Raw genomic sequence first — 25,039 nt, 5'->3', positions numbered from 1 at the left:
ACTAAACCCCGTTAGTGAGAGAGTGAGAGTTAGTTTGAAATTTAAATTGGATGACCAGTCAAGTAGGTAGCAAGTCATCATTAATCTAGTTGGATCAATCATAAGCAACCATGTGGTTAAGGTATCCATACCTTAAGGCACACAAGTATTTGCCTTACTTTATCTCAACACTCTTTTCTCTTCCTGAATTACCTTTACATTTTAGTTACTACTAGAAATCACAAAAAAGTAGACTTTCTAGAAATCAACTTTGCAAGAACAATTTCTAATGAACAATTTCATATGTCTTAACATTTCTCATTATTGATTCAATCTCAAAAACAATTTTGATTTCCACAAAGTCTACTTTGCTTTGATTTGGCTTATGTTAACGGTAGACATTTCTCATGAAAATAGTAGTTGTGTCTTATATTAAATGTAAACTTTAGAAGAACAATTTTTAATGAACAATTTCATATGTCTTAACATTTCTCATTTTTGATTCAATCTCAAGAACAATTTTGATTTCTAGAAAGTCTACTTTTCTTTGATTTGGCTTATGTTAATGGTAGACATTTCTAATGAAAATAGTAAATGTGTGTTATGTTAAATGTAGACTTTGCAACTTTCACCTTCCATTATTGATTCAATCTCAAGAATAATTTTGATTTCCAGAAAGTCTACCTTTTTGTGATTTTGCTCATCTAAATGGTAGACATTTATCTTGAAAATAGTAGTTTTGTCTTATGTTAAATGTAGACTTTGCAACTTTCACCTTCAATAATTGATTCAATCTTAAGAACCATTTTTATTTCCAGAAAGTCTATATTTATGTGATTTTTCTCATCTAAATGGTAGATATTTCTCATGAAAATAATAGTTGTGTCTTATGTTAAATGTAGACTTTGCAACTTTCACCTTCCATTATTAATTCAATCTCAAGAACAATTTTTATTTCCAGAAAGTCTACTCTTCTTTGATTTCGCCTATGTTAATGGTAGACATTTCTAATGAAAATAGTAGATGTGTGTTATGTTAAATATAGATTTTGCATCTTACCTTGAGTTTGTTCAATCTCAAGAACAATTTCGATTTCCAAAAAGTCTATTTGTCTTTGATTTCTCTTATGTTAGTGGTAGACATTTATAATGAAAATAGTATATATGTCTTATGTTAAATGTAAACTTTGCAACTTTTACCTTCGGTTGATTCAATCTCAAGAACAATTTTGATTTCCAAAAAGTCTACTGTTCTTTGATTTCTCTTATGTTAATGGTAGACATTTCTTATGAAAATAGTAGATGTGTCTTATGTTAAATGTAGACTTTGCATCTTTTACCTTGGGTTGATTCAATCTCAAGAACAATTTTGATTTCCAGCTTATTTCTACTTTTCTTTGATTTCTTCTATGTTATTAGTAGACATTTCTTATGAAAAAAGTAGTTGTGTCTTATGTTAAATGTAGACTTTGCATCTTTTACCTTGGGTTACTTCAATCTCAAGAACAATTTTAATTTCCAGAAAGTCTACTTTTCTTTAATTTCGCTTCTGTTAATGGTAGAGATTTCTAATGAAAATAATAGATGTGTATTATGTTAAATGTAGACTTGGAAATTTTACCTTCGGTTGGTTTAATCTCAATCACAATTTTGATTTCTAGAAAGTCTACTTTTCTTTGATTTCGTTTATGTTAATGGTAAAGATTTGTAATGAAAATAGTAGATGTGTCTTATGTTAAATGTAGAGTTGCAAATTCTACCTTGGGTTGATTCAATCTCAAGAACAATTTTGATTTCTAGAAAGTCTACTTTTCTAATGAAACAATAAATGTGTCTTATGTTAAATGTGTCTTTCGACTTGCAACATTTTCTGTGATCTTTTTCATAATAGTAGTAGATGTTTCTTATGATAGTTGTAGACAGTCTCAAGAATCATTTTGATTTCCAGAAAGTCTACTTTTATGTGATTTTGCTTATCTGAATGGTAGATATTTCTAATGAAAACTGTAAATATAGAGAGACTTAACGGAGAGTTAATGATGTTAGTTTGCTTTAACCTGCTATAGCAAGTCAAAATTGGTTGGGTATCCATACCTTAAGGCACACAAGTGGCACCCATAAAGTAAGTAATATAAAAAATAAAAATAAAAGACAAAGGTATGTGGTTTATTAGATTGACATTTATACCCATTAGGAAATACCCGTGGATAAATACCCACCCATTTTTAATGGTTAAAACCCATGCCCACACTCATTTACCCATTTGCAAGATACGATGTCGTTTTACGCCAAAGGCAAGATCTTTGTCCTCATCCACTGCCTCTCCCTCTGCAAATCCCTTAACAAAACAACCGCAGTCGTCTTCGGCTGGCTTGCCCTCCTCAAATCCGCCGTCGAAGACCACCTCGATCTTTGAAAGAAAATCGTTGATCTTTGTAGAGACATGAAACAAACTCAACTTGAAGTAAGTCAAGTAATATGTACACTGTTAAGATTTTAATTTCTCGATTGGACCTCAATTTTTGATGGGTCAAATTTCCCTCCTTATTTGGAGGAGAATGTCATATGATTTACTACATGTGAAATACCTTTCTGTGAAGCCTCAAGACCCATTCAATTAACCAAGAGGCAAGATGCTATGTGAATAGCAAAGTTGGTGGTGTGTATATGTTGAAATGCAAAAGAGCCTATACGTATAGGCTTGTGGGTGGCTGAAATGTGACAAAAGGAATGGAGATGCATTGATGATGCATACAAACATTGAAGCTTGAATTAAGGAAGAGAGGAAGAAGTTTGAATTCTCTTCCTTGTGCATGGATGTGAAGGATTTGCATGAGAAATGCATGAAGAAGTTTGCCTATATAAAGGCATGAGCAATGGTGCAATTGATGCACCGGTGAGTTCATCTTGTGTTATACAAGAGTGTGAGATAGAGAGAAAACTCCAAGTCGAGAGTTTGTGTGTGTAGCAAAACAAAGTGAGTGTGAGAGTGTATCTCTTCAAGTGTGAGTCTTGAAGTAGTGTTTCTCTCTGTGTAACTTTTATTCGTATAGTGGAGGTTCTTTGTTGTTGTTGCCCCGTGGAAGTAGGCACTTTGTCGAACTACGTTAATTCCCGGTGTTTTTTATCATTTTATTTCCGCTACATTTCACATTTGTGGTTGTGAGTTTCTGATTCCTTTCTATAGTTTATTTTTCCGCATAGCCAACAATTTTGAGATTTAGGTCACAACGAACGAAGAGAGACTGCACCACACACTTCGAAGAGAAGGAGAAGCAACGCAAACGAAGACCAACAAAGACGTTAAAAGCGAGATCATCATGGATTTGGCTCGAGCTCTCGAAATTGAGCCAGAGAATCATGTCGAGCATTCCAAGTAGTTCAAGCAGCTCGGAAACGATATCGCTTATACGAATATGAACCTTTTTAACTAGATGAAGAATTCAGGTTTTGGTAGGCGAGGTAAGGGACTTCTTCGGCGAGAAGAGAATAAGAGAACTGGTTAGGGTAATACCAACTGGTTTGATATTGGGTATTGGGTAAATTATCTTACCCGTGGGTAATATCCTTACCCACCCGTGTTTCCATGACTATTCTCTAAATAGATATTACCCACCTAAAGCTTTTAAAATGGATAACCTTTGCCCAAAATTTTTTACCCAATAAAATAAATACCACTTGGCCAACTTGTTTCATCCTTCTCGTATCTTTACATGTCTTTTCGCAAGAGTTGACAAAGTAAATAAAAAAAAAACTTCATGGAGGTACACAACAAATTGAAAGGTGTAGCTAGAACTTCTCAAGTTTTTTTCGCATAAAAAAAAATAATAATAATAAAAAATCATTTAAGCTATGCTTATGTAAGCCTAACTAATTCAATACGCGGCCCATTAAAAATCAGAACGGACCAGCATCTTTGTTGTCGGGCCCGTAAATTGGAAACTGACTAAATCGCAGACCATGAAGCATCTTCTTGGCGGAGATTCTTCCCTCCACAGAGTGAGGGATCACTAACTTTCTTTTAACTGCGCGTGGACTAACAGTTTCAAACTTGATTTTGGTTCAGAAACCCAGAAAGCATCTCCTTCAATTTCACCTTCTAGTTTTTTTTTTTTTTTCCTTTTTACCTTACACTTGATTTTGAGATGAAACGTTGACAGACAAAGTCAATTAACAGCAGGTCTTTGATTTGACTAAAATGATTGGTTGTGCACTGGCCACGTCAGCCGGTGAGCTATCACCATGTAGATTGTAGAGGGAAGAATTTTCGTCTTCTCGGTAGAGTAAACATTGGAATAATGGAATCTTAGCTCTAGCTACAGCTAACAGTCAATTAACAGTCAATGTTTTACGTCATTGCTTGCGTTGTTGCCTTGTCGGATAACTAACTGCGACTAGCTCTTGATCAGGACTTAGTTTTTTTTTTTTTTGTAAAAGTCTTGATCAAGACTAGTTGTCGCTTAATCTCATGGTTTCCAACTAATAATCAAATCATATTCGCATTAAATTTGATGATATGGTCAACAATACATATATATATATATATATAAATAATAACAAATGCAGATGTACGTAGTACCATATAAATTCTGCAAAATTACTTGGTCATCGATCAGAGCGGAGTAGAAATGGATGCGAGAGGCAAGAAAGCAGTCGTGATACCAGAAGTGGTACTGAGTTCCGGGAAGAAGATGCCGGTGCTAGGCTTTGGCACCGGAGTCTTCGGGAAAACTCCACCAGCTCAAACCCTGGCCCTTATTCTCCTCGACGCCATCGAGCTTGGCTACCGTCACTTTGACACTGCTGCTCTCTATGGAACCGAAGAAGCTGTAGGTCTTGCCGTCGCCCAAGCCCTAGAGCGAGGTCTCGTCAAGTCCCGCGATGAGTTCTTCATCACTTCCAAGCTCTGGTGCCCTGACGCTCATCATGATCTAGTTCTCCCAGCTCTCAAATCGACACTACAGTAAGTACCAAAATACCATATATGCAACTAGCTTAACTAATCATATATGCCATATGATGCATTGACTTGAGGTCTATTATTCTATGCATGAACTAATGAAGGAGGCTTGGATTGGAGTATGTGGATCTATACCTGATTCATTGGCCGGTAAGGATGAAACCAGGAACTACGGGAGTACCAACTTCGAAAGATGTTTTGCTTCCCTTTGACATAATGGGGACATGGGAGGCCATGGAAGAGTGCTCCAGGCTGGGACTGGCCAAGTCTATTGGCGTCAGCAACTTTGGTACCAAAAAGCTCTCTCAAATCCTTGACAACGGAACCATCCCGCCGGCGGTCAATCAGGTACTCTGATCTATTCATGAATCTAGATAATCGATATTTATGAACGAACAAAAGAGTAAATTTGATGGTGATGATGATGGATCAGGTAGAAATGAACCCATCTTGGCAGCAAGAGAAGCTGCGAGACTACTGTAAAGGGAAAGGAATTCATGTGACTGCATGGTCTCCATTGGGGTTCTATGGAGCTGCGGCCTGGGCTACAAAACCCTTGATAGACTATGCCATCATTAAGGACATCGCTGCTGCTAAAGGGAAGAGTGTAGCACAGGTAATACTCAGATCTATCATCCAACAAGGAGATGTGAGTGCTATCTCAAGGAGTTTCAACAAGGAGAGGATGAAGGATAATGCTCAAATATTTGATTGGGAGCTAACTGAGGATGAAATGAATAAGATCAAGGAGATTCCCCAGCGCAGGTTGAATGCAGGCGACTTCTTTGTTTCTGAAGACGGTCAATACAAATCCCTCGACGATCTTTGGGATGGCAACCCCTAAACCTCACTTCCATATATGCATTCGAATTAAATGTTCAAAGGATTAGGATGTTATCTATATGGATGCAGCAGTTGCAAGACTTTGATCTTTAAATAAGAAAGTTACGTCCTCTCTGAGACTATTCCTAGAGCAATACGTGTTTATTTCCAGAAGTATATAATGCAATTAACGCTAATTCAACCATAATGTTTTTTTGGACAATCACACATATACCATCACAACAGGTTTTAACTTAAAATTGGATTTATATTTAAGACACTTTAAGTAATTTCGCCCAACAAAGCGGATAAGCGTTTTCAGCTCTTACCGTCACTAGTTACATGTGCAAAAACTATCAACTGATAGAAGCAGAGATGTGGTTTAACTGGGAAATAATATGTACAGTGTATCTACTTTTGACAGCACACCTTGTTAAAATGCTGACCTTCCAGAATAAACTTAAATCTGAACGCTGCTTGTTTGAAGCTCTGAAACTACTGATTGTCGACATTAAAATGCAAAGTTTTCAGTCATCAACCGGTGACCCATAAGTGCGAGTGATACGTATCTGTATCAACAGCAATATAGTTTGAGAAGAACTTGATTGTTTTCATGAAACATAAATGGAAGAAATTAGAGAGGCAAGCTTTTTTATTGTTCTTTCTCAGTAGGTGTTAATGGTCATTACATTTTGCTTCTCAAGAGTAAGATATTTGTTTATCATCCTTAAAATGTTCATCTATATTAGTTTAGTGTCTCAAGATATTTCAGCCAATGCCAAAACAAGGGAAAGCATGAAGAGAAATCAAAAGCATGAAAACTTGTACACATTACCTGTGCAAAGGCATAAATTGCTCGCAATATTCTTGCATAATCAGTTCCTAGCATTTGAATGACAACATCCGCCAGAAATGTTCCCCAAAGCCTGCATAAAAGCCAAAGATAAGTTGAAAATGAGAAAACTTGGCAAAACACTAAAAAGCAAAATCAAGAGATTAACATAAGCTGTTACAGTTGATACTTGATCAAGGCTGGATACTTGGATGACCACAAAAATTTAGTTTGAAGCAACAAATTATCAAACTTATAATCACTTGAGGTTATCCAACCAAGACAATATCAAAATTTGAAACTTCAAAAGCTTCAGAAGGTGCATGTTCACTTACATCCATAAAGCTATTCCTAGTCATTTCTAGTCCAAACAAAAACAGAGTGAATGATTTCTTCTATGTCATCTCAACAGATGCAATGTAACACATAAGCTAGTTTTCAGATAATATAACTACACTAAAACTAAGAGGGGAGTGAGGATAGATAAGACAGCTGCACTAGAGCTTAATCTTAACTAATTGGGACAGAGCTTAATCTCAACTAATTGGGACAGCTACATGACTCCTTATTCACCCAAAGGATTGCTGGTTACTGAGTAACTGCCCATACATAGCTAAAAAGCCCCTTATCCGTAACAAATTTCTGTAGTCCTAAATATATGAAGTATGAAATGAAGTTACAGACAAAATGATCAAGTTTAGGGAACATAAGAAGTGCAGGAAGAGTCAATACACTGGGCCAAGTAAAGCCATCATGCTTCTCAAGCCAAGATATCTTGATGTAGCCCCCGCAAAACCCTGTTCAGAACCATGAGAAACCCTGAAATCAGAAGACGTAGGGGAAATACATAACAATATTACGAATCATCAGCAGAATGTAATTACTTGTTTTGCAGCTAGCAAGGCCACTCTGGATTCTAGATTAATAGCTGCTAATTGTCCACCCTGAAATCAAAATATGGAATTCCATGTTAGGTAGAAATGGGAAGCTAGATAGTTGATAAGAAATTCACTACTCGCCAACATCCTAAAGAGGAAAATCCATATGACAACAATAGCATAAGCTTAAGCTAGAAGAGGATGAAATAACCATGGACATGGGAGATGAAATGACATGTAGCATATGCTTAAGCTTCAAGATGAGACAAAGAAGGAACGGCAATGTATATGAATGCATGTTTCTGATTAAGAGGAAAATGTGAAAAACCTAGAGCATGAAACACTAGGGCATGGAACAACAAAATGCAATGTATGCACAAAAGTATGTATGTTGTATGCAGGATGATATTTATTAGGTACAATTCAGACTAGTGCATCTCCCAAGTTGAGAAGGACACTGAAAATCCAGGACGGTGTGTTACCCATGTGTACAAACTGTAAATGAGTTACAAAATAGAAGCAAGATTTAGAACAAGAACACATACAATGAGAAAAAAGTACCTTTCTAACAAAATCCCTTTTCAGTTGATAGTTGGCAGCTTCTAAGAACACTTTCCCCGATAACTTCCTAGCTAACTACCATAAAATGGAAAATAGATAAAAGATATAAACAGAAAAGATATTCAACTAAAATTCATTATATGACTATTGTTTCTTACCAATTGATAGATCTTTGCCAGAGTAAGGATACCACCACCCTAACAAAAAAGAAAAAAAGTTCAATTGAATTATAAATATCACTGTAAGTTCCAGAGAACTGAAGGAATCAAGCATGTTGTTGTACTGAAATTGCATTACCTTAAAAACATTGATCGGAGTTCTGCTGCCCCAACTTTTAGGGCAGTGAGGGCCTGCACCTTCCATTGACTGAGTCCAAGTTCAAGACTGTTTTGACCATCTGATGGCTCAGAGAATTCTAGCAAATCCTCAAAACTTCCTGATTCTTCACTACATGGAGGAAGTGACTCTTTTTAATTCATTAAAACACATTCAAAAATAAATAAATAAATAAATAAATGCTAAATTATTTGGCTTAACGCCTAAAGCAAGGATTATGATAAATAAATGATCACTGCATAACTTTCAGCAAGCACATCCCATATTTCACTTCAATGCTTCAAGGTAGAATTCTCTGTTAATCTCATAAATGATCATTGCGTAACTTTTGGCTAGCACATCCCAAATTTCACTTCAATACTTAAAGGGGAGTTCTTTATTAATCTCTCATTCCCTTAGAATAATGTGAAATAAGTAATAACCAACAAAAAACAAGATCCAATATTGAGAAATATGCATAACACATGCCTTGAGTAGTCACGCAACAGATGAAGGAAAATCTCTGCTTCAAGGTCTTCAGTTGATAATTTGCTCGAGCAAGGAATATTCAACTCTTTTCTAACTGCAAGCAAGACATTCCTATATGATGGCCTCCAACCCCTACCAAAAATCCCACACAAACCAATTAAATAATCAACATGAAAACTCCATCAACAACTATGTGACACTAGCAGTTACGTTAATTAAAAAGAAAAATAAAAACCGAATACGATGAAATATATTTATCTCTACTTTCTATAACCATTACCCCTCCTAAACTCAACACAGTAGCAAGTTAGCCCAAGAAATTCAAGTAACATTGACTCAAACAAGTTAACAATGAGGTGTACTTCAACAATGCCTGAATGCACACTGATCCGGCCTTATATAAGTTGAGGAAAAACCTTATTGTGGACCGAGCATCAGCTGCGAGGAACAAGAATCGCGACTCTAATGCTGATAAAAACTGATCTCGCTCCTCAAGATCCTCCTCAATCATTGCATAGTCGACATTGGTTCTGCTCATTATGGATTTCAGCAAAGGGCTGAAGTAGCTGGATTGACACAACCCAAAGGCAAAAAAATGTCACCATCAAAGCTTAGTTATTACATCTTGGCTACATTATGACACATTGCCATTACAGCTTTGTCACAAAGTATCATATTTACCAAAACAAAACGTATATGAGTTTCATCAAAAGAAAAAATGTACATAGGTGGAAATACCTCGGGCCAAAAAGGATTCTTTCAATCTCGTATAACTCAGAATCAGTGGCAAGTTCAAGTACTAAACGGAGTTCAGGATCAAATGCACCTAAAAACTCACAACAACCAAATTCCGAATCAAAATCCAAAATGCAAAACTACCCAAAAAGCTAAAACCCAAAACTCCAAAAGGGTACCTTGCGCTTCGCTAGAAATGGCCGCACGGGCACAACCCACAAGCCTCAAACTGCTTATAGACCGACGCGAGCTGCATATCTGTTCATTACAGCTGCGTTTGTGTTAGTAAAAACAACGGTTTTTGTTGCAGTAGATAACATTTGGCGACGAAAGAATGAAACTTACCGGATAAATGAGCTTGGTGGTGGTGGTAGTAGCGGTGATTGAGGAAGCGAAGGGGAGGCGGAGTGTGAGAGCTGATGAGGCGGCGGACATGTTTGTCTGGTATCTGAGACTGACCCAGTTGCTGCAAATCGCTGCTGATACAATAAGAGCTATAGAATTTGAGGCCTCTTGATCTTCTATTGCAGATAGTGGGAGATGTTCAAGCCTTCTAACTAATCTCGACTCATTTTCCTTTTCTCTTGTTCTTATTATTTATGTTTCTTTTTCCTTTTTATCTTTTCTTCTCAATTGAAATTGTCTTTTCTTGGTTGTATTATTTGTATAGATGTGTGAAATATATAAATATTTGGTTTTTCTCTTTGGTCGAAATATCAAAAACATGTTTTGCAGTAATGAGTAGAACAAATGTGAAGGGACTAGAGAATGTTTATTTCAAAATTTAGTTGAGAAAACTCATGAGAAAGTATCATTCACGTATTTTTTTTCCTGAAGAAAATATAAAAGATTTCAATTATAATAGATTCATAAATTACCTTATATTTTAGGAGTTTATATGGTGTCTTCAATCACAATTGTCTTATACTCTTATATGGTACTTGCCTTAGAAATTCTGATCTAGCTTCTCTTTGTAATTTATCAAATCTTCCAAATTAATTTCTGAATCTTTCTTTGAGAAGAATACCTCAAAATTAGATATGTTGCAAACTTGTATGGTTCAGAGTTTTAGGAAGATATAAGAGTTGGATGACTTGGATCATCTAAATCACGAGCAAATATCAACTTTCTCTATTGGCAGTGGTAGACTTTATAGTTTGGAAGAGTGTGTTGCAAAAGGTTTGGAAGGAAATGATGGTACAGACCGTATCACAAATTCACACAATGATCTCAGTGATATCACTGCTACATTTATCAATTAAGAGCAGCCCAACCCATCATCTTCAATTATTCATACATAAAAAGGAATGAAAATGCCGTTTGTAACCAAAAAACAAAAAAAGGAATGAAAATGACCATGACCTGCCACTACCATGAACTCAATTATGAACATTGATCATCCCTCTCAATTACTCTACCTTCAAACATTGATGGAACCGCAGTACAAACTCCTCTGCTTCGAAATTGAGACGAAAACGCCTTATAAACTCCTTGATCAACTCCAACATCCACTTCCTCGGCTTTCTCTTCATCATCATCCTCATTATCACAACGATCTCATGTTCATATTCATGATATATGTGTAGTATGTTTTACGTCCATGCACTTCATTTCTGATGTTGTGGCTGAAACTACGCTTGGAGCAAGTTCTAGCATAGTAGCATTGTTCCTTCTCTAATGACTGAAAGATTTCTTTAAGGCTTTTGCCCCAGATCATCATAAGGGTGCTCCTCACAGTGATCGAGACGAATAGTTCTGCAACAATGCTACTATTATTATTATTATTATATATATATTTTTTTTTTAAGGGGAGCATGCGTTTAGTTTTTATCTCAGAGCGGGGTTTGCATCAAGTGCTTCCAACTTCTCTTTGTGGATGAAGGCTTCTTTGTTCTTCGGTTGAAGCAAAACATCAGCAGCAAACTGGTGTGTCTTGTTATATTTCTAAATAGTTTGTGGCGTTTCCTTGGTTATATCCTATACGGACGTTCAGATCTTGTAATTAGATTGAATGAGTATTTTGTAATAATTTGACAGGGACCTTTCAAATCACATAATAAACAGGAGATGTGGAGAACAGAGGCCAACAATTTACATGTTCTAACAATCCATTATTTCTTTCTGGAACCCGACTTCGGTGACAAAGGTTGGTCACCTTAAGGTGACCGCAACCAATGAATATGGGACAAGAGTCTATTTTAAAAGGCTTGGTTACAATTTAAGGACATAACATAAGGTTTTGAGTATTTAATATGTTTGTTTATGATTATTGTTGACATTTGTTTATCTCTCATTGGTGTTTGTCACCCATAAGTGATCATAGCTGGTCACCAAAGTTATTTCCTTCTTTCTCTACCTGTAAACGCTGACATCTAAGTTTTTCACCATATCTGGAAGAAAGCAATTTTTGAGGCTAATGCTTTAACAAACTTAGAACATACTCTCCAACTAATGTTATGTTTTTTTTATTATGTTTTTCATGTTGTGCATTTTGATTTGACCTAATTAGGTTATGTTTGAGATTTTTCGTTGTAATTTTGTTTCAAACTCATCGGAAAAAAATGTTGACATCTAAATATAATGTGTTGCGAGATTCAATTCGTCTCTAATCGAGACCAAAGTGAGAGTCATCCAAATGTTGTTGTCAGATGAATGATTAAACCATAAAATCTCACAAATCCAAAGTCAAATGATACACCGTACGTGTCCATGCTCTATTCCTACGTACATTAACGTGAACTCATCCAAGAACTAGGTATTGAAATCAAGACTTGTAAATAAAGTTCAAGAAATTCATGATGCTAGAGAGCTAACCTATATGTAACCCTCTCGTACGAGTTGGGAGATGAAAGAGAGCCATACCCATGCCCCCAAAGTCAACCAAGGCTACCAAACCCAAACTAATAATTAGCATATATGAAGTAGTTATCTTTACACAATTACACGATCAAGTAAAAAGAAAAACACCAAACTAAGCTTAAATAATAAATAAAATAATAGATAGAGTTGGATCCAAATTTAAATTGAAGAGGAAGCGTGAGACGCACCCTACGGCATAAGGTAGGCACCAAAGCGTGGGTCAAGGTGAGGAGGGTGAGGTTGAGGCATCCAACCCCTCTCTCTGTGTGTGGCGAGGCACTCCGTCACCGTCACCGTTGTCCCCCGTTAACGTTTTAATTAATTTAATATCTTAAACGCGCGCATTAATCTATTTTATTAGTCCCCCGATTCCCCAACCCGGAGCTTAATTATAAAAACCACCAAACACCAAAAACCCAACCTTCAAATCGAACCAAAAACGTGGCTGTATCTGGGAGAAACGCAGAGCAAGACCAAAGAGAATGGCCAAGACTATGGCGGTGGGAGGAGGAGGAGTTCCGGTCATCTTCATCATCGCCTTTCTGATCCTCTGCGGCGCCGCAGATCTGGTTTCCTCCGACGCCTCCAATCACCGTTACAAAGAAGGAGATGTAGTCCCGCTCTATGCCAACAAGGTCGGGCCCTTCCACAACCCCAGGTAACTCGATCCCACAGTTTCCATTTAGCTCAATTCAGCTGTGATTCGAACCGGATCTGAGTTTATGTCCAAAAATTGTGTGAGAAATTTGCAGCTTAGCTGAATGGAGTGATATTGTGTTCTAGGATGAGCTAGGCATTAGTTTCCAAAATCGAATCGAGAACGATTAGATTGCACTACAGAGCTGGATCTGACTCTGACAATTGATTTCGGTCCTTAATTATTTGCGATTGAATCCGTTACAGGCTCGTTTAAAGAGAACTTTGACCTTTCGAACTGAAACAATATGTTGGGAACTTATTAAGACATGTAAATCTAAATATGTTGGGAATATTGTGTTTCCACCTGGGCCCTAATTAGTTTCTTTTTTTGTATGATTGCAGTGAAACCTACAGGTACTTTGATCTCCCGTTCTGCTCGCCAGGTTTGTATCTGATCTGATTTGTTTCGTTCTTATTTTTACGCGCTACACATTATCTGTTCATTTATTTTAATGTATTGTTGCTGGATCTTAATCGCAGATGCGGTTAAAGAGAAAAAGGAAGCTCTTGGTGAAGTATTGAATGGGGATCGTTTAGTGAGTGCTCCTTACAAACTCGAGTTCCTGAAACATAAAGATTCAGAACAAGTTTGCAAAAAGAGTCTCACGAAGGAAGAAGTGGCCAAGTTCAGATCTGCTGTGAACAAGGATTATTACTTTCAAATGTATTATGATGACTTGCCCATCTGGGGCTTCATAGGGAAGGTTGACAAGGAGAACAAAGACCCAAGCGAGTACAAGACCTACCTCTATAAGCACATTCATTTTGATATCTTGTACAACAAGGATCGTGTGATCGAAATCAACGTTCAAACAGATCCTCACGCTCTAGTTGACCTTACTGAGGATAAGGAAGTTGATGTTGAGTTTTTGTATACAGTGAAATGGAGGGAGACAAACACTCCTTTCGATAAGAGGATGGATAAGTATTCTCACTCCTCATCACTGCCTCATCATTTAGAGATCCATTGGTTCTCCATTATCAACTCATGTGTCACGGTTCTACTCTTGACTGGGTTTCTTGCCACCATTCTCATGCGAGTGCTTAAGAACGATTTTGTCAAGTAAGACTATTTGATAATCCTTGCTCACTCTTTTTGTCTGCTGCTTTATTCATTCATTCTCAAATTTGACTTATCTTTTTCTCTTTAAAAGATACGCCCATGACGAGGAAGCAGCTGAAGACCAAGAAGAGACTGGATGGAAGTACATCCATGGAGATGTATTTAGGTTTCCCAAACACAAATCTCTGTTTGCAGCAGCTCTTGGTTCTGGCACCCAACTATTTACACTGTAAGTGCTCATTCATACAGCTATAAGTTCAGCCCTGCGTCTCTGGTTTTGAAGCTTCTAAATTCTTTGCTTATATGTTCTCTGCAGTACGATCTTCATCTTCATACTTGCTCTTGTTGGTGTCTTTTATCCATACAACCGGGGGGCTTTATTTACCGCTCTAGTTGTAATTTATGCCCTCACATCGGGAATCGCAGGCTATACTGCAACTTCATTTTATTGCCAGCTAGAGGGGACGAACTGGGTATGTGCTGATGAATTCTCTATGACACTGTTTTGCGATGAACCACTATTGTCACATTTATTCATCCAATATTCTGTTAATAAAAGGTTAAAATTCTGGCATGACAGGTTAGGAATCTGTTGTTGACGGGATGCCTCTTCTGTGGACCTTTGTTTCTCACATTTTGCTTTTTGAATACTGTCGCAATTGCTTACACAGCCACTGCAGCACTTCCATTTGGCACAATTGTGGTTATAGTTCTAATATGGACACTTGTTACATCACCTTTATTGGTATTGGGTGGGATTGCTGGAAAGAACAGTAAAGCTGAGTTCCAAGCTCCTGTTCGAACCACCAAGTATCCCAGAGAGATTCCACCTTTACCTTGGTACCGGGCAACAGTCCCTCAAATGGCAATGGCTGGTTTTCTGCCTTTCAGTGCTATTTATATTGAACTGTACTACATCTTTGCCAGTGTCTGGGGACACAGGATTTACACCATTTATAGCATCTTGTTTATCGTGTTCATCATTCTTCTGATAGTCACCGCTTTCATTACTGTGGCATTGACATATTTCCAACTAGCTGCTGAGGACCATGAGTGGTGGTGGAGGTAAGCTACTGTTACAATGCATCCATGCAAGTTTTGTTCGAGTTTTTATATTTTTATTTCTAAAGCGAGTTTGTTACAAGGTTCCAAATATTTAGCTTTGTGTCAACTCTTCATTTCTTCAAAGACAGATGGTGAATGAAACTTTTGAGGTTGTAGGGCGGGGGATAGAGTATTTTCTTATAGGTTTATATGGTTGAGAAAAGGTGGATTATAGGTTATAAAATGGAGATGTCTGGATCTGGGATATATGAAATCTAATTGAAATGCCATACTAAAAATGTTGAAACCCTGAAACTGAGACTACAATTTGTGTTGATCACATAAAACTTAATGATTAAGTTGCATGGTTTCTTACCCTCTGGATCTGGTATGATGGTCTTTGACTGATATATATATATCCCTGGTTTGATTGCAGATCTTTTCTCTGTGGTGGATCGACGGGCATATTTATCTATGCCTACTGTTTGTATTACTACTACGCCCGCTCTGATATGTCTGGATTTATGCAAACATCCTTCTTCTTTGGTTACATGGCATGTATCTGCTATGGTTTCTTCCTCATGCTTGGATCTGTAGGCTTCCGGGCAGCTTTGCTTTTTGTCCGTCACATATACCGATCCATTAAGTGCGAGTAAGCTAGTTCTCCAAGAATCGAAGAAAGGTTTCTTGTGTTTTCCATCTTATAGGCACCCTTGTAGAGGAATTTCATCAAATTAATTTTGTAGTGCCTCCTGTATTAAGCAAAAGCCCCAAGTGCTTTGACCGCAATATGTTAGATCACTATATGGCAACTATTCATAGAGACAGTCTGTATCACTACTTTCCAAAACTTTGCAATACATTCTTTAAATATCTTCTATTGTGATACCCGGTTCTTCTCTTCCCTTGGATCTGATGGTCTGATATGTTCCTGGTTTTCTGTGATCGCGAATTCGTGATTTTAAAACACAATGCAATGCAAGTCTCTCCCAAGTTTTAAGTTTGACAACATGAAACTGACTTGGTGTTGGCTAAGAATTCCAGGTAGGGAAAGTACGAGCAATTGAAAGAAATTCAGAACATCCAAATCGAAGGAGACGCCAAACTGTAAATCTAACCCTAACCCAGCCATGAGCCTCAACACATTACATTTAGATGTCAACAGAGAGATGGAGACTTGTTAGTTGTTACATTTAACAAGCAGTGAAACCGAATTGAGCCATTAAATGGGGAAGAGTTGGAAAACAAGAGATGCAAATGCCAATGTCAAGAGGTATGAATAGATGCGTTAATTAATTTGGCCACACTTTAGGTTAGGCAAAAAAGTGATGGGTTTTTTCTTTCCTATAGAAAACTTGTGATAATTAGCTGTTAATGAAAAGAATCATAATTGAAGGCCAGGTGTACTGTACATGGTTGCATCGAACATTTAGTTGGCTCAAAGATTTACCCAATTACGGGCAAACTGCACAAATTTAATCCACAATTTCGTATAGGTTTTTACTGATGTTAGCATTCTCCGGATTCAACTAAAACCATTTTCATAAGGGACAGAAACAAGGGAATAGGACATTTTAGGACCCATTTTACACTGTAACTCTGTAATGTTAAACCAAAAGCAAGGACAAAAGGCCAGAAAAGGGTTAGGCAAAATAAAATAAGAAAGTGTAAAATAGTGAATAAGATTCAAGTTTGAGTTTATTCCAATAGCATCTGAAACAAAAAATAATAAGGAAAAGAAAAGAGAGAAGCTTTGGACCACCCCCAAATTTGAGAAGGACCAGGCAGAGAAGAAGCCCCTTTTCGCAAGGAGCAACCGGCCACTCCCATTTCACCACCACCAGGTTCCCCTCTTCTTATTCATATTGCTTTCTTTACTTTCATTTTCGACTTCTTTCGTCAATACCCAGAAGCCACCTTGGCCCAAATTAGCACCAAATTGAAATAAAAATCAGATCTTGGGGTTATCTTGAGGGTAGAAATAGCTTTACTTATATTGGGGGGGATCAAACCCCAGTTTACATCTGTTTAGGATTTTGAGGGTTTTCTGAAAGTTTTGATTTTTTGGGGATTCGGGAATCGCAATCTGGCTGTGAATGCCGGATCCGCGTTGAGGTATTGTGTTGTGTTTTACAAGTTGGGGTTGGGAAATTTTGAGCAAAAGTTGAATGCTTTTGGTTGGAAAATGTGGGAATGAAAAGAAAGTGAGGAAAGTTTTGAATTTTCTGAATATGGTTTTCCCCCATTGTTCAGGACACTAGAAGACAAAATGCTGCTACTGGTTGAGATTAATACAAGGTAACTTCTTTGTGTTTTCGGCCGACAAGTGTGTGTTAAGTTTAAATTTCTGAACTTGGAACAGTCTTGTATGGTTAGGGCATTTTGTTTGGAATGAGTTATTGATTGGTGAAAGCAGGTTTGGAGGGTCTAAGGGTGTTTGTTTATGTTCCTGTTTGTAGGCTATAAGAGGAAGAAAATGGCGGAGTCGAACTCGGTTGATGTCATTCTTGACTTTCTGCGGAAGAATAGGTTTTCAAGAGCTGAGGCAGCTCTTCGCAGTGAGCTTGGTAATCGTCCTGATTTGAATGGTTTCCTTGAGAAGCTTACTATTGAAGAGAAGGACTCTGGTAATTTGTTGGAAGCTGAAAAGGGGGACAAACTGGTGGTGGACAGTCAAGGGCTGGGATCACGGAACGGTGGTGAGGAACTTATAGTGAAAGAGATAGAATGTGGAACTGGAAGAAATGGGTCTGAAATCAAATGGAAGAATGCTGCTTCTGTTGGGGAACGAAATAAACCGGTTGAGGTGGCTGGGACTAATCACAAGAGCTTCGCATTCTCCAAAGGTTTAGAGGATACTGTGCTTGATTTATATTCATGGAAGATCAATCCAAGCAATGGTCCTGCTGAACCTTATCAAAATGATGGTGTTGCTGTTAAGTCTAACCACCCAGAGCCTCAGATATTGCAACAATCAAGGAATCATTCTGTGGACATTCCTGATTCTGGTAAAAGCACTCTGAAATCTGGAGAAGAGAGTAGCTTTTCTGGTGAGAAGAAAACTTCATGGCCTGGAAGTACTAGCAAAACCAGTGTGGAAAGCAAGTACGATAGAACTCAAACAAGTGAACCTAAGGAACTTGACCAACAACTTAAGAATAGTACCACGTACTTCAAAGAAAACTTTGCGGATAATCCATGGTCAAGAGTTGAAGAACCGACCAGTTCATCATCAGAGACGTGGAAAGATTGTTCTGTCAAGACTGTATTTCCTTTTCCCAAAGGGGATATGTCAACAAGTTATGATAGTGCTTCTGGTTCTGATAAAAAAGAAGGAAAGAGAAAAGCGCAGCTGACTGATACTAGGGCAGCAATAAAGGAGCAGGAGAATGAGGTGGCAAGAGCTTTATACTTGGGCAAGTCACAAGGGAGTTCTGAGCAAAAGACAATTAGTAGCTTGGTTTTTCCTATATTGTCTGAGAATCAGAAAGAAGAGTTTCCGAGGTTGCCACCAGTAAAGCTCAAGTCAGAGGACAAACCACTGACTGTTAACTGGGAGGAAAAGTTTGAGCGAGACGGGCCTGGTGCAAAACTCAGTGCTGCCGACAATGCCCATCTTATTGGGGCATATTTGGATGTCCCTTTTGGACAAGAAATAAGCTCTTCAGGTTAGTTATGATATTTATGAAGTAGTTATATACTTATATATGATCACCTAATATTTTATGATTTAAAGTTATCAATGATGCTAGTAATTTTTTGGGCTTTCTTCACCTCTACTCATTGGCACATTGCAGATGCTTTTATTGTATGAACTTGTTAGTTATTTTCCAGAATGTTAATTTACTCATTCCTTTAGCGTATTGATGTTTCTGTTTTAAATTTATCTGTTACAAACATGCATAATTTTGCCTGCTCTAATTTACAAGAGTACATCTGGAACAGGCTTCGAAGTATGGATTTAGAAGTTCTCCGGGTCAATCTGAGTCATCTCTTGGTCTAGTATGTTTCTGTATCTCTAGTCACTGATATTTTTGTACTTTTTTTTTCAAAATTAAGGTCCAGGTGGAAAAAGGAATGTAGGAGGAGGTAGTTGGCTGTCTGTAAGTCAGGGAATTGCAGAAGATACATCTGATCTGGTTTCTGGTTTCGCTACTGTTGGTGATGGACTGAGTGAAGATTACCCAAACGAGTACTGGGATTCTGATGAATATGATGATGATGATGATGTGGGATATATGAGACAACCTATTGAAGATGAGGCCTGGTTCCTGGCTCACGAAATTGATTACCCAAGTGACAATGAAAAAGGAGCAGGGCATGGGAGTGTTCCAGATCCGCAGGAAAGAGGCCCAACCAAAGATGAGGATGATGATCAATCTTTTGCTGAAGAGGATTCTTACTTTTCTGGTGAGCGCTACTTTCAAGGGAAAAATGTTGAACCAGTTACAGATGATCCTATGGGAATTACAGTGACTGAGTTGTATGGGAGGACTGATGAGAATGATTTAATAGCTCAATATGATGGACAGTTGATGGATGAAGAGGAACTGAATTTGATGCGTGCAGAACCTGTCTGGCAGGGATTTGTCACTCAGACTAATGAACTCATTATGTTAGGGGATGGGAAAGTTATGAATGAGTTGGGAAGGCCACGTCTGGATGATGTTTGTGTGGAGGATGACCAGCTTGGTTCAGTGAGATCAATTGGTGTGGGGATCAACAGTGATGTTGCTGAAATGGGCAGTGAAGTACGAGAAAGTTTGGTTGGAGGTAGTAGTGAAGGAGATTTAGAGTACTTCCGTGACCATGATGAAGGAATTGGTGGGTCTCGGAAGCCTCATCATGACTCGGACAAAAAACATATTGATAGATCTAACAGGGACAAAAAGAAAAGTAGTAAACATGAGGCAAATAAATATATAGTTGTTGCCGATGACGATAGTGCATCTAGACCCAAGAAAAGTCATACAGAGGGGGCATTTTCATTCCCCCCTCCACTGAGAGATGGAGAACAGTCAGTGCAGGCAAGCTCTAGTAAATCTTTATGGTCAAACAATTGCAATATAATTGTCACTGATGAAACTGATGACTGTACAAATACTTTGCTGAGTAACGATGACATGCTTGCTTCATGGAAGCGGAAAAGTACTGATACCTCACCTGATGAAAATAATGATGATGCTGTTAGATCCAGAAACTCTACGCCCTCGACACTCTCTAATTATGCCTATGCTGAAAGAGAGCATGGCAAGCAAGAAGAAGATGAAAAGATTGCGGCTCTTAGGGAAGAAGATACAGGGGTGTCACTTGAGGATGAAGAGGCAGCTGCTGTGCAAGAGCAAGTAAGGCAAATAAAAGCTCAGGAGGAAGAGTTTGAGACTTTCAACCTCAAGATAGTCCACAGGAAAAACAGGCACGTCTTTATCTATGCACTAACTCAAATATAAGTGAATTAATCATGTTATCTTACACTTAAGTACTCTTTGATCAAATGAGATTTTCCAAACAACTTCTTTTTCTTGTAGCTTTCTTAACATGTCAACCTCTAGAAACCGATTTGGATTTAGAACAAAATAGATTTGAATGCTCTCTGTTTCAGCTTTATCAGTGAATGCAACCCCCAGTCTTTATCTTGTCATTTGGATTACTAATGGATCATCATTTGAATCTGTTAAATATATTCATGTTATAATGAACATACAAGAAGCATAAACCTAAGCTTTGATTAATGGCCTTATTTTGTTGAGAGACTTGCTGGGGTGATTTTTGTGCATTAGTTTAACCTTATCATTCTAATGGCCCCCTGTTCTGTTCTGTTTCACGCATTGCTGATGAGAGCTGTACTTTTTTGGTTTAAATCTCAATGTTTTTCAGAAGTCTGTGCTTGGAATATATTCTTTGTCATTTATCTCACTTCTGATAGACTATTTGAACTCCTGTTTTGGCTGTACAGAACTGGCTTCGAGGAGGACAAAAATTTTCATGTTGTTCTGAATTCTGTGATAGCAGGGCGCTATCATGTCACTGAATATCTTGGATCTGCTGCATTCAGCAAAGCTATACAAGCACATGATTTGCATACAGGAATGGATGTGTGTGTGAAAATTATAAAAAACAACAAAGATTTCTTTGATCAGAGCCTTGATGAGATTAAGCTTCTCAAGTATGTCAATAAGCATGATCCTGCTGACAAGTACCACCTTCTTCGATTGTACGATTACTTTTATTATCGAGTAAGTGAATCCGCAATATGACATTTTCTTATCTTGTTTGGTTTGAGGTGTTAATAATATTTAGACAGATAATTATAAAATTTAATATCTTTTCTGGTTTGAGGTGTTAATAATATCTTGACATAAAGTTATTTTAAGAGTCTCAAATGTGTCCATTGCGAGGTTTGCATTGCTTGTTTTGCATCAACTTTTACAGCTCCTTAGCAGGTATCATTTGGCTGGTTGTTTTGTCCAAACATTTAGTTAATAGTATGTTACATTTTTTTTGTAGGAGCATTTGTTAATAGTATGTGAACTTCTCAAAGCAAACTTGTACGAATTTCATAAATTCAACCGTGAGTCAGGAGGGGAGGTCTACTTCACTATGCCAAGACTGCAGGTTTGTTTGGCTCAATTTTCTACTTGATGATCATTAGCCTGTTTTGCATGCTGGTTGATAACGTTTCTGAATTTTTATGCAGTCGATTACCATTCAGTGTCTTGAAGCGCTGCAGTTCTTGCATGGCCTTGGCTTGATACATTGTGACTTGAAGCCTGAGAATATACTAGTGAAAAGCTACAGTAGATGTGAGGTAAAAGTCATTGATCTTGGGAGTAGTTGCTTTGAGACGGATCACCTCTGCTCCTATGTTCAGTCCAGGTCCTATCGCGCTCCTGAGGTTATCTTGGGACTTCCATATGACAAGAAGATAGATATATGGTCACTTGGGTGTATCTTAGCCGAACTTTGTACTGGCAATGTAAGTGCTGTGTATCCATAACTACTTCCTTTAGCTTTTTTCTGTTGTTAAATAAATGGGTGCTTATGCATTGTTGCATACACTGGAGCTGATTTGAATACTGAATATTTATCTTCTTTATCTCTTTCTTAAATAGCCATGGAAAGATAACTAGCAAAACTTTATTATAAGTTAAAATTATGCTCCACCCTGACTGTTACTTGAAGTAATCTCAGCTTCTGTATTCCTGACATCTGTGGTTAGTGTCTTGAGTTGTGACCATTGTGGACCAGCTGTCAACTATTGTCTCTGTTAAGTTTTGATGGTTCAACCACACATCCAGTTTTTATGGACTTGGAGATAAAAAATAAGTAGAACTTCACATTAATTGATGAGATTGTGTTTTCATATATGTTTACAAAGAGTATCTTATAGTGTTGCAGATTAGTCTGCTTGGCAGTCCCCGTCATCTTTTGAACATTCTGGTACATGCAAAGTTAACAAAGAAAATTTAAAAATGGTACCGTGAAGTGATAACACATATCTCAATAGTCATCCTTTCTGTTGCCGTAGTATTCAAGTTTTAATATATACTAGTTTATAAATATAAACTAGTATATATTAAAACTTGAATTCTACCGCAACAGAAAGGATGACTATTGATGGATGCTTTAGTGTCATGGAATTTGGCCTCTCTCCCGGAAAGCAAGTTATAAAAATTCATGATACCGTTGCTAAATATTCTTTAAACTTGCTTTCTGTAGGTACTCTTCCAGAATGATTCACCTGCAACTTTGCTTGCTCGGGTGATGGGAATCATTTGCCCTATTGATCAAAGTATGCTTGCCAAAGGACGGGATACGTACAAATACTTCACAAAAAATCACATGCTTTATGAGCGAAATCAGGTAAGTCCATATGAGGTTTAATTAATTAAATTTTCATGTTTTTGCTAAGTGAAGATACAAGCATTCAGTAGTTTTATTCATGTGCACCTCTGTAGCAAAGATCTGATAAGCAGACTACAAACTGAAATGGATTGCCTTGTTGTGAAATCAAGAGGGTCTTTTTGCTAAATGGCTGCTTCCTAGTTAATGTGTCTCGACTCTTGATATTCACTATGTTTCATATGATATTTCCTTTGCAGTTCACTTTGGATGTTTTTCTTTTAAAGATCTGTGATTAAAATTTCTGTACAAGACCACCCAAAAGGCTGATACGTAACCCCCAACCTACTTTCCCTATGGCAATCTTTTATATAGGCTTTGAAGTTGGAAAATAATATGAAATAATATGACACATTTTTAGGCAGAAGGGAACCTATAGTTTCTTTTTGGACTTGAAAGATCTGGAATACTGAGAGCATGGAGGATAGTTTTAAAATTAGCATAGTAATATGGTCATTCCCTATTATATCCTTTGAGAAGCCAAGTTTCATTACATTAGAAACTAGATGATTACAATTCTCCATTGTTGCAATGATGCAATTTGCTTCCCTCAATTATCTGAATCCAGGGTGTTGCTGAGGTGTTATTTTTCATGTGTGCATTATCTTCTTCTGTACTTAATTCATCTTGTCTGATAAGCGGTTTTATTCTAATTATGCAGGAAACTAACAGACTGGAATACCTGATACCGAAAAAGACATCTTTAAGGCATCGACTGCCAATGGGCGACCAAGGGTTCATTGATTTTGTTGCTCATTTGCTTGAGATAAACCCAAAGAAGCGACCTTCTGCAGCTGAGGCTCTGAAGCACCCATGGCTGTCATATCCTTATGAACCCATATCATCTTGACGACTTTGAACTGTCTGAAAATTCTCTTGGTAAAGACTATATACTGCAGTTGCCCTTGCATTTTGGGTTTTGGGCATCTAAAAGGGAAGGGGCTACTAATTATTTCCTGATCGAATCAAAACCAGTAACGTATTTGAAGTTATCTTGGAAGATATATTTGCCCCCTCAGATTGCTGCGGGATGCATTGAAACTTCTGTTTGGTTTGTGTTGGTTCCTTGGCACCTTCCACTTTTTTACCAGGTGTATTGCAATGAAATGTAATCAAGAATGTAATTTTTGCACGCATTGTATTCTTAGATTCTTCTTTGTTTGGCCTAGTAGTGGAAGGAGAATCTTGAAGTCTTGTTGTATATGATTGTGTGATATTCTTTTAGGTAATTTAGCAATATCTTGTGAAATAGTTGTTATCCGATCTTGTCGGTTTTTCTCCGCAGTCATGGCCACGCCTGCATTGTACAAGTTTTGATCTGAAATTTCCAAATGGCTTTATTTCCAATTTGATAGAGAGAGGACTATATTGCATCCATCCCATTCGGCACTTCAATTCCCTTCGACTTCAAACGCTCTCTCGTTACGACTTCAATTGTTTTTTTTATATATTTTTTATCAGAAGTCCAGCTTATTCTTGTAATCGCTACTTATCAATATGTTGTGTTCACAAGCCTGGATCAATTGCTCCGGTGAGGCGGTTACACAGTGATTTTCGAAAGATGGTTATCGTATGATAACAGACCATGAAATAGTTGAAGCCAACGTCAGTACAAACCGACTCGTGGGTTATTCAGGGTTTACTTTCCATCATTTTTTAAAGGTCTTAGAGGGGGTGAATAGACTTTTTTTTGAATTTTCGTTGACTTCTGTATCCGAGGATAGCAATGACTTGTGCTATCACAGATTCACAGGATACGAGTTTGCAGAAAGTAAATTGCAGCAAATAAAGAAACAACATGAGAATGTTTTTTACTCGCAGAAACCCTGAATGCAGAGAGAAAAACTGCGTGTCTCTAACTCTTGAGAGACAAAACTTTCCACTAAGTTAAAGTAACTTCTT

The 25,039-nt window shown here is 37.5% G+C and overlaps 4 protein-coding genes across 4 annotated transcripts; 3 read left to right on the top strand and 1 right to left on the bottom strand.

Annotated features, from left to right (window-relative positions):
- Positions 1-4,543: 4,543 nt before the first annotated feature.
- Positions 4,544-5,960, top strand: LOC101296486 (non-functional NADPH-dependent codeinone reductase 2-like). Its single transcript, XM_004299446.1, has 3 exons — positions 4,544-4,941; positions 5,043-5,286; positions 5,372-5,960. The coding sequence occupies exons 1-3, from the start codon at positions 4,607-4,609 to the stop codon at positions 5,780-5,782; spliced, it is 990 nt and encodes a 329-aa protein (XP_004299494.1). The 5' UTR covers positions 4,544-4,606; the 3' UTR covers positions 5,783-5,960.
- Positions 5,961-6,011: 51 nt separating this feature from the next.
- Positions 6,012-10,005, bottom strand: LOC101312837. The gene is made up of 12 exons (XM_004301185.1): positions 9,916-10,005; positions 9,750-9,828; positions 9,574-9,661; positions 9,252-9,401; positions 8,836-8,967; positions 8,330-8,478; positions 8,190-8,230; positions 8,032-8,106; positions 7,477-7,536; positions 7,325-7,389; positions 6,596-6,686; positions 6,012-6,329 (listed from the first exon to the last, which is right to left on the bottom strand). Exons 1-12 carry the CDS (start codon positions 10,003-10,005, stop codon positions 6,288-6,290), a joined length of 1,062 nt encoding a protein of 353 aa, XP_004301233.1. The 3' UTR covers positions 6,012-6,287.
- Positions 10,006-12,857: 2,852 nt separating this feature from the next.
- On the top strand, positions 12,858-16,116 carry LOC101296203 (putative phagocytic receptor 1b-like). The gene is made up of 7 exons (XM_004299445.1): positions 12,858-13,087; positions 13,471-13,511; positions 13,609-14,191; positions 14,283-14,420; positions 14,508-14,664; positions 14,772-15,256; positions 15,672-16,116. The coding sequence occupies exons 1-7, from the start codon at positions 12,912-12,914 to the stop codon at positions 15,889-15,891; spliced, it is 1,800 nt and encodes a 599-aa protein (XP_004299493.1). The 5' UTR covers positions 12,858-12,911; the 3' UTR covers positions 15,892-16,116.
- An 810-nt stretch (positions 16,117-16,926) lies between these two features.
- LOC101295913 lies at positions 16,927-24,513 on the top strand. Its single transcript, XM_004299444.1, has 9 exons — positions 16,927-17,079; positions 17,489-17,533; positions 17,695-18,903; positions 19,295-20,651; positions 21,192-21,471; positions 21,743-21,850; positions 21,933-22,211; positions 22,955-23,098; positions 23,799-24,513. The coding sequence occupies exons 3-9, from the start codon at positions 17,712-17,714 to the stop codon at positions 23,985-23,987; spliced, it is 3,549 nt and encodes a 1,182-aa protein (XP_004299492.1). The 5' UTR covers positions 16,927-17,079; positions 17,489-17,533; positions 17,695-17,711; the 3' UTR covers positions 23,988-24,513.
- The last annotated feature ends 526 nt before the right edge of the window (positions 24,514-25,039 follow it).

The sequence above is a fragment of the Fragaria vesca genome, linkage group LG5 (assembly GCF_000184155.1).
Source record: "Fragaria vesca subsp. vesca linkage group LG5, FraVesHawaii_1.0, whole genome shotgun sequence".
In the NCBI taxonomy this organism is placed as follows: domain Eukaryota; kingdom Viridiplantae; phylum Streptophyta; class Magnoliopsida; order Rosales; family Rosaceae; genus Fragaria; species Fragaria vesca.
This window is presented reverse-complemented; position numbering and strand designations above follow the sequence as displayed.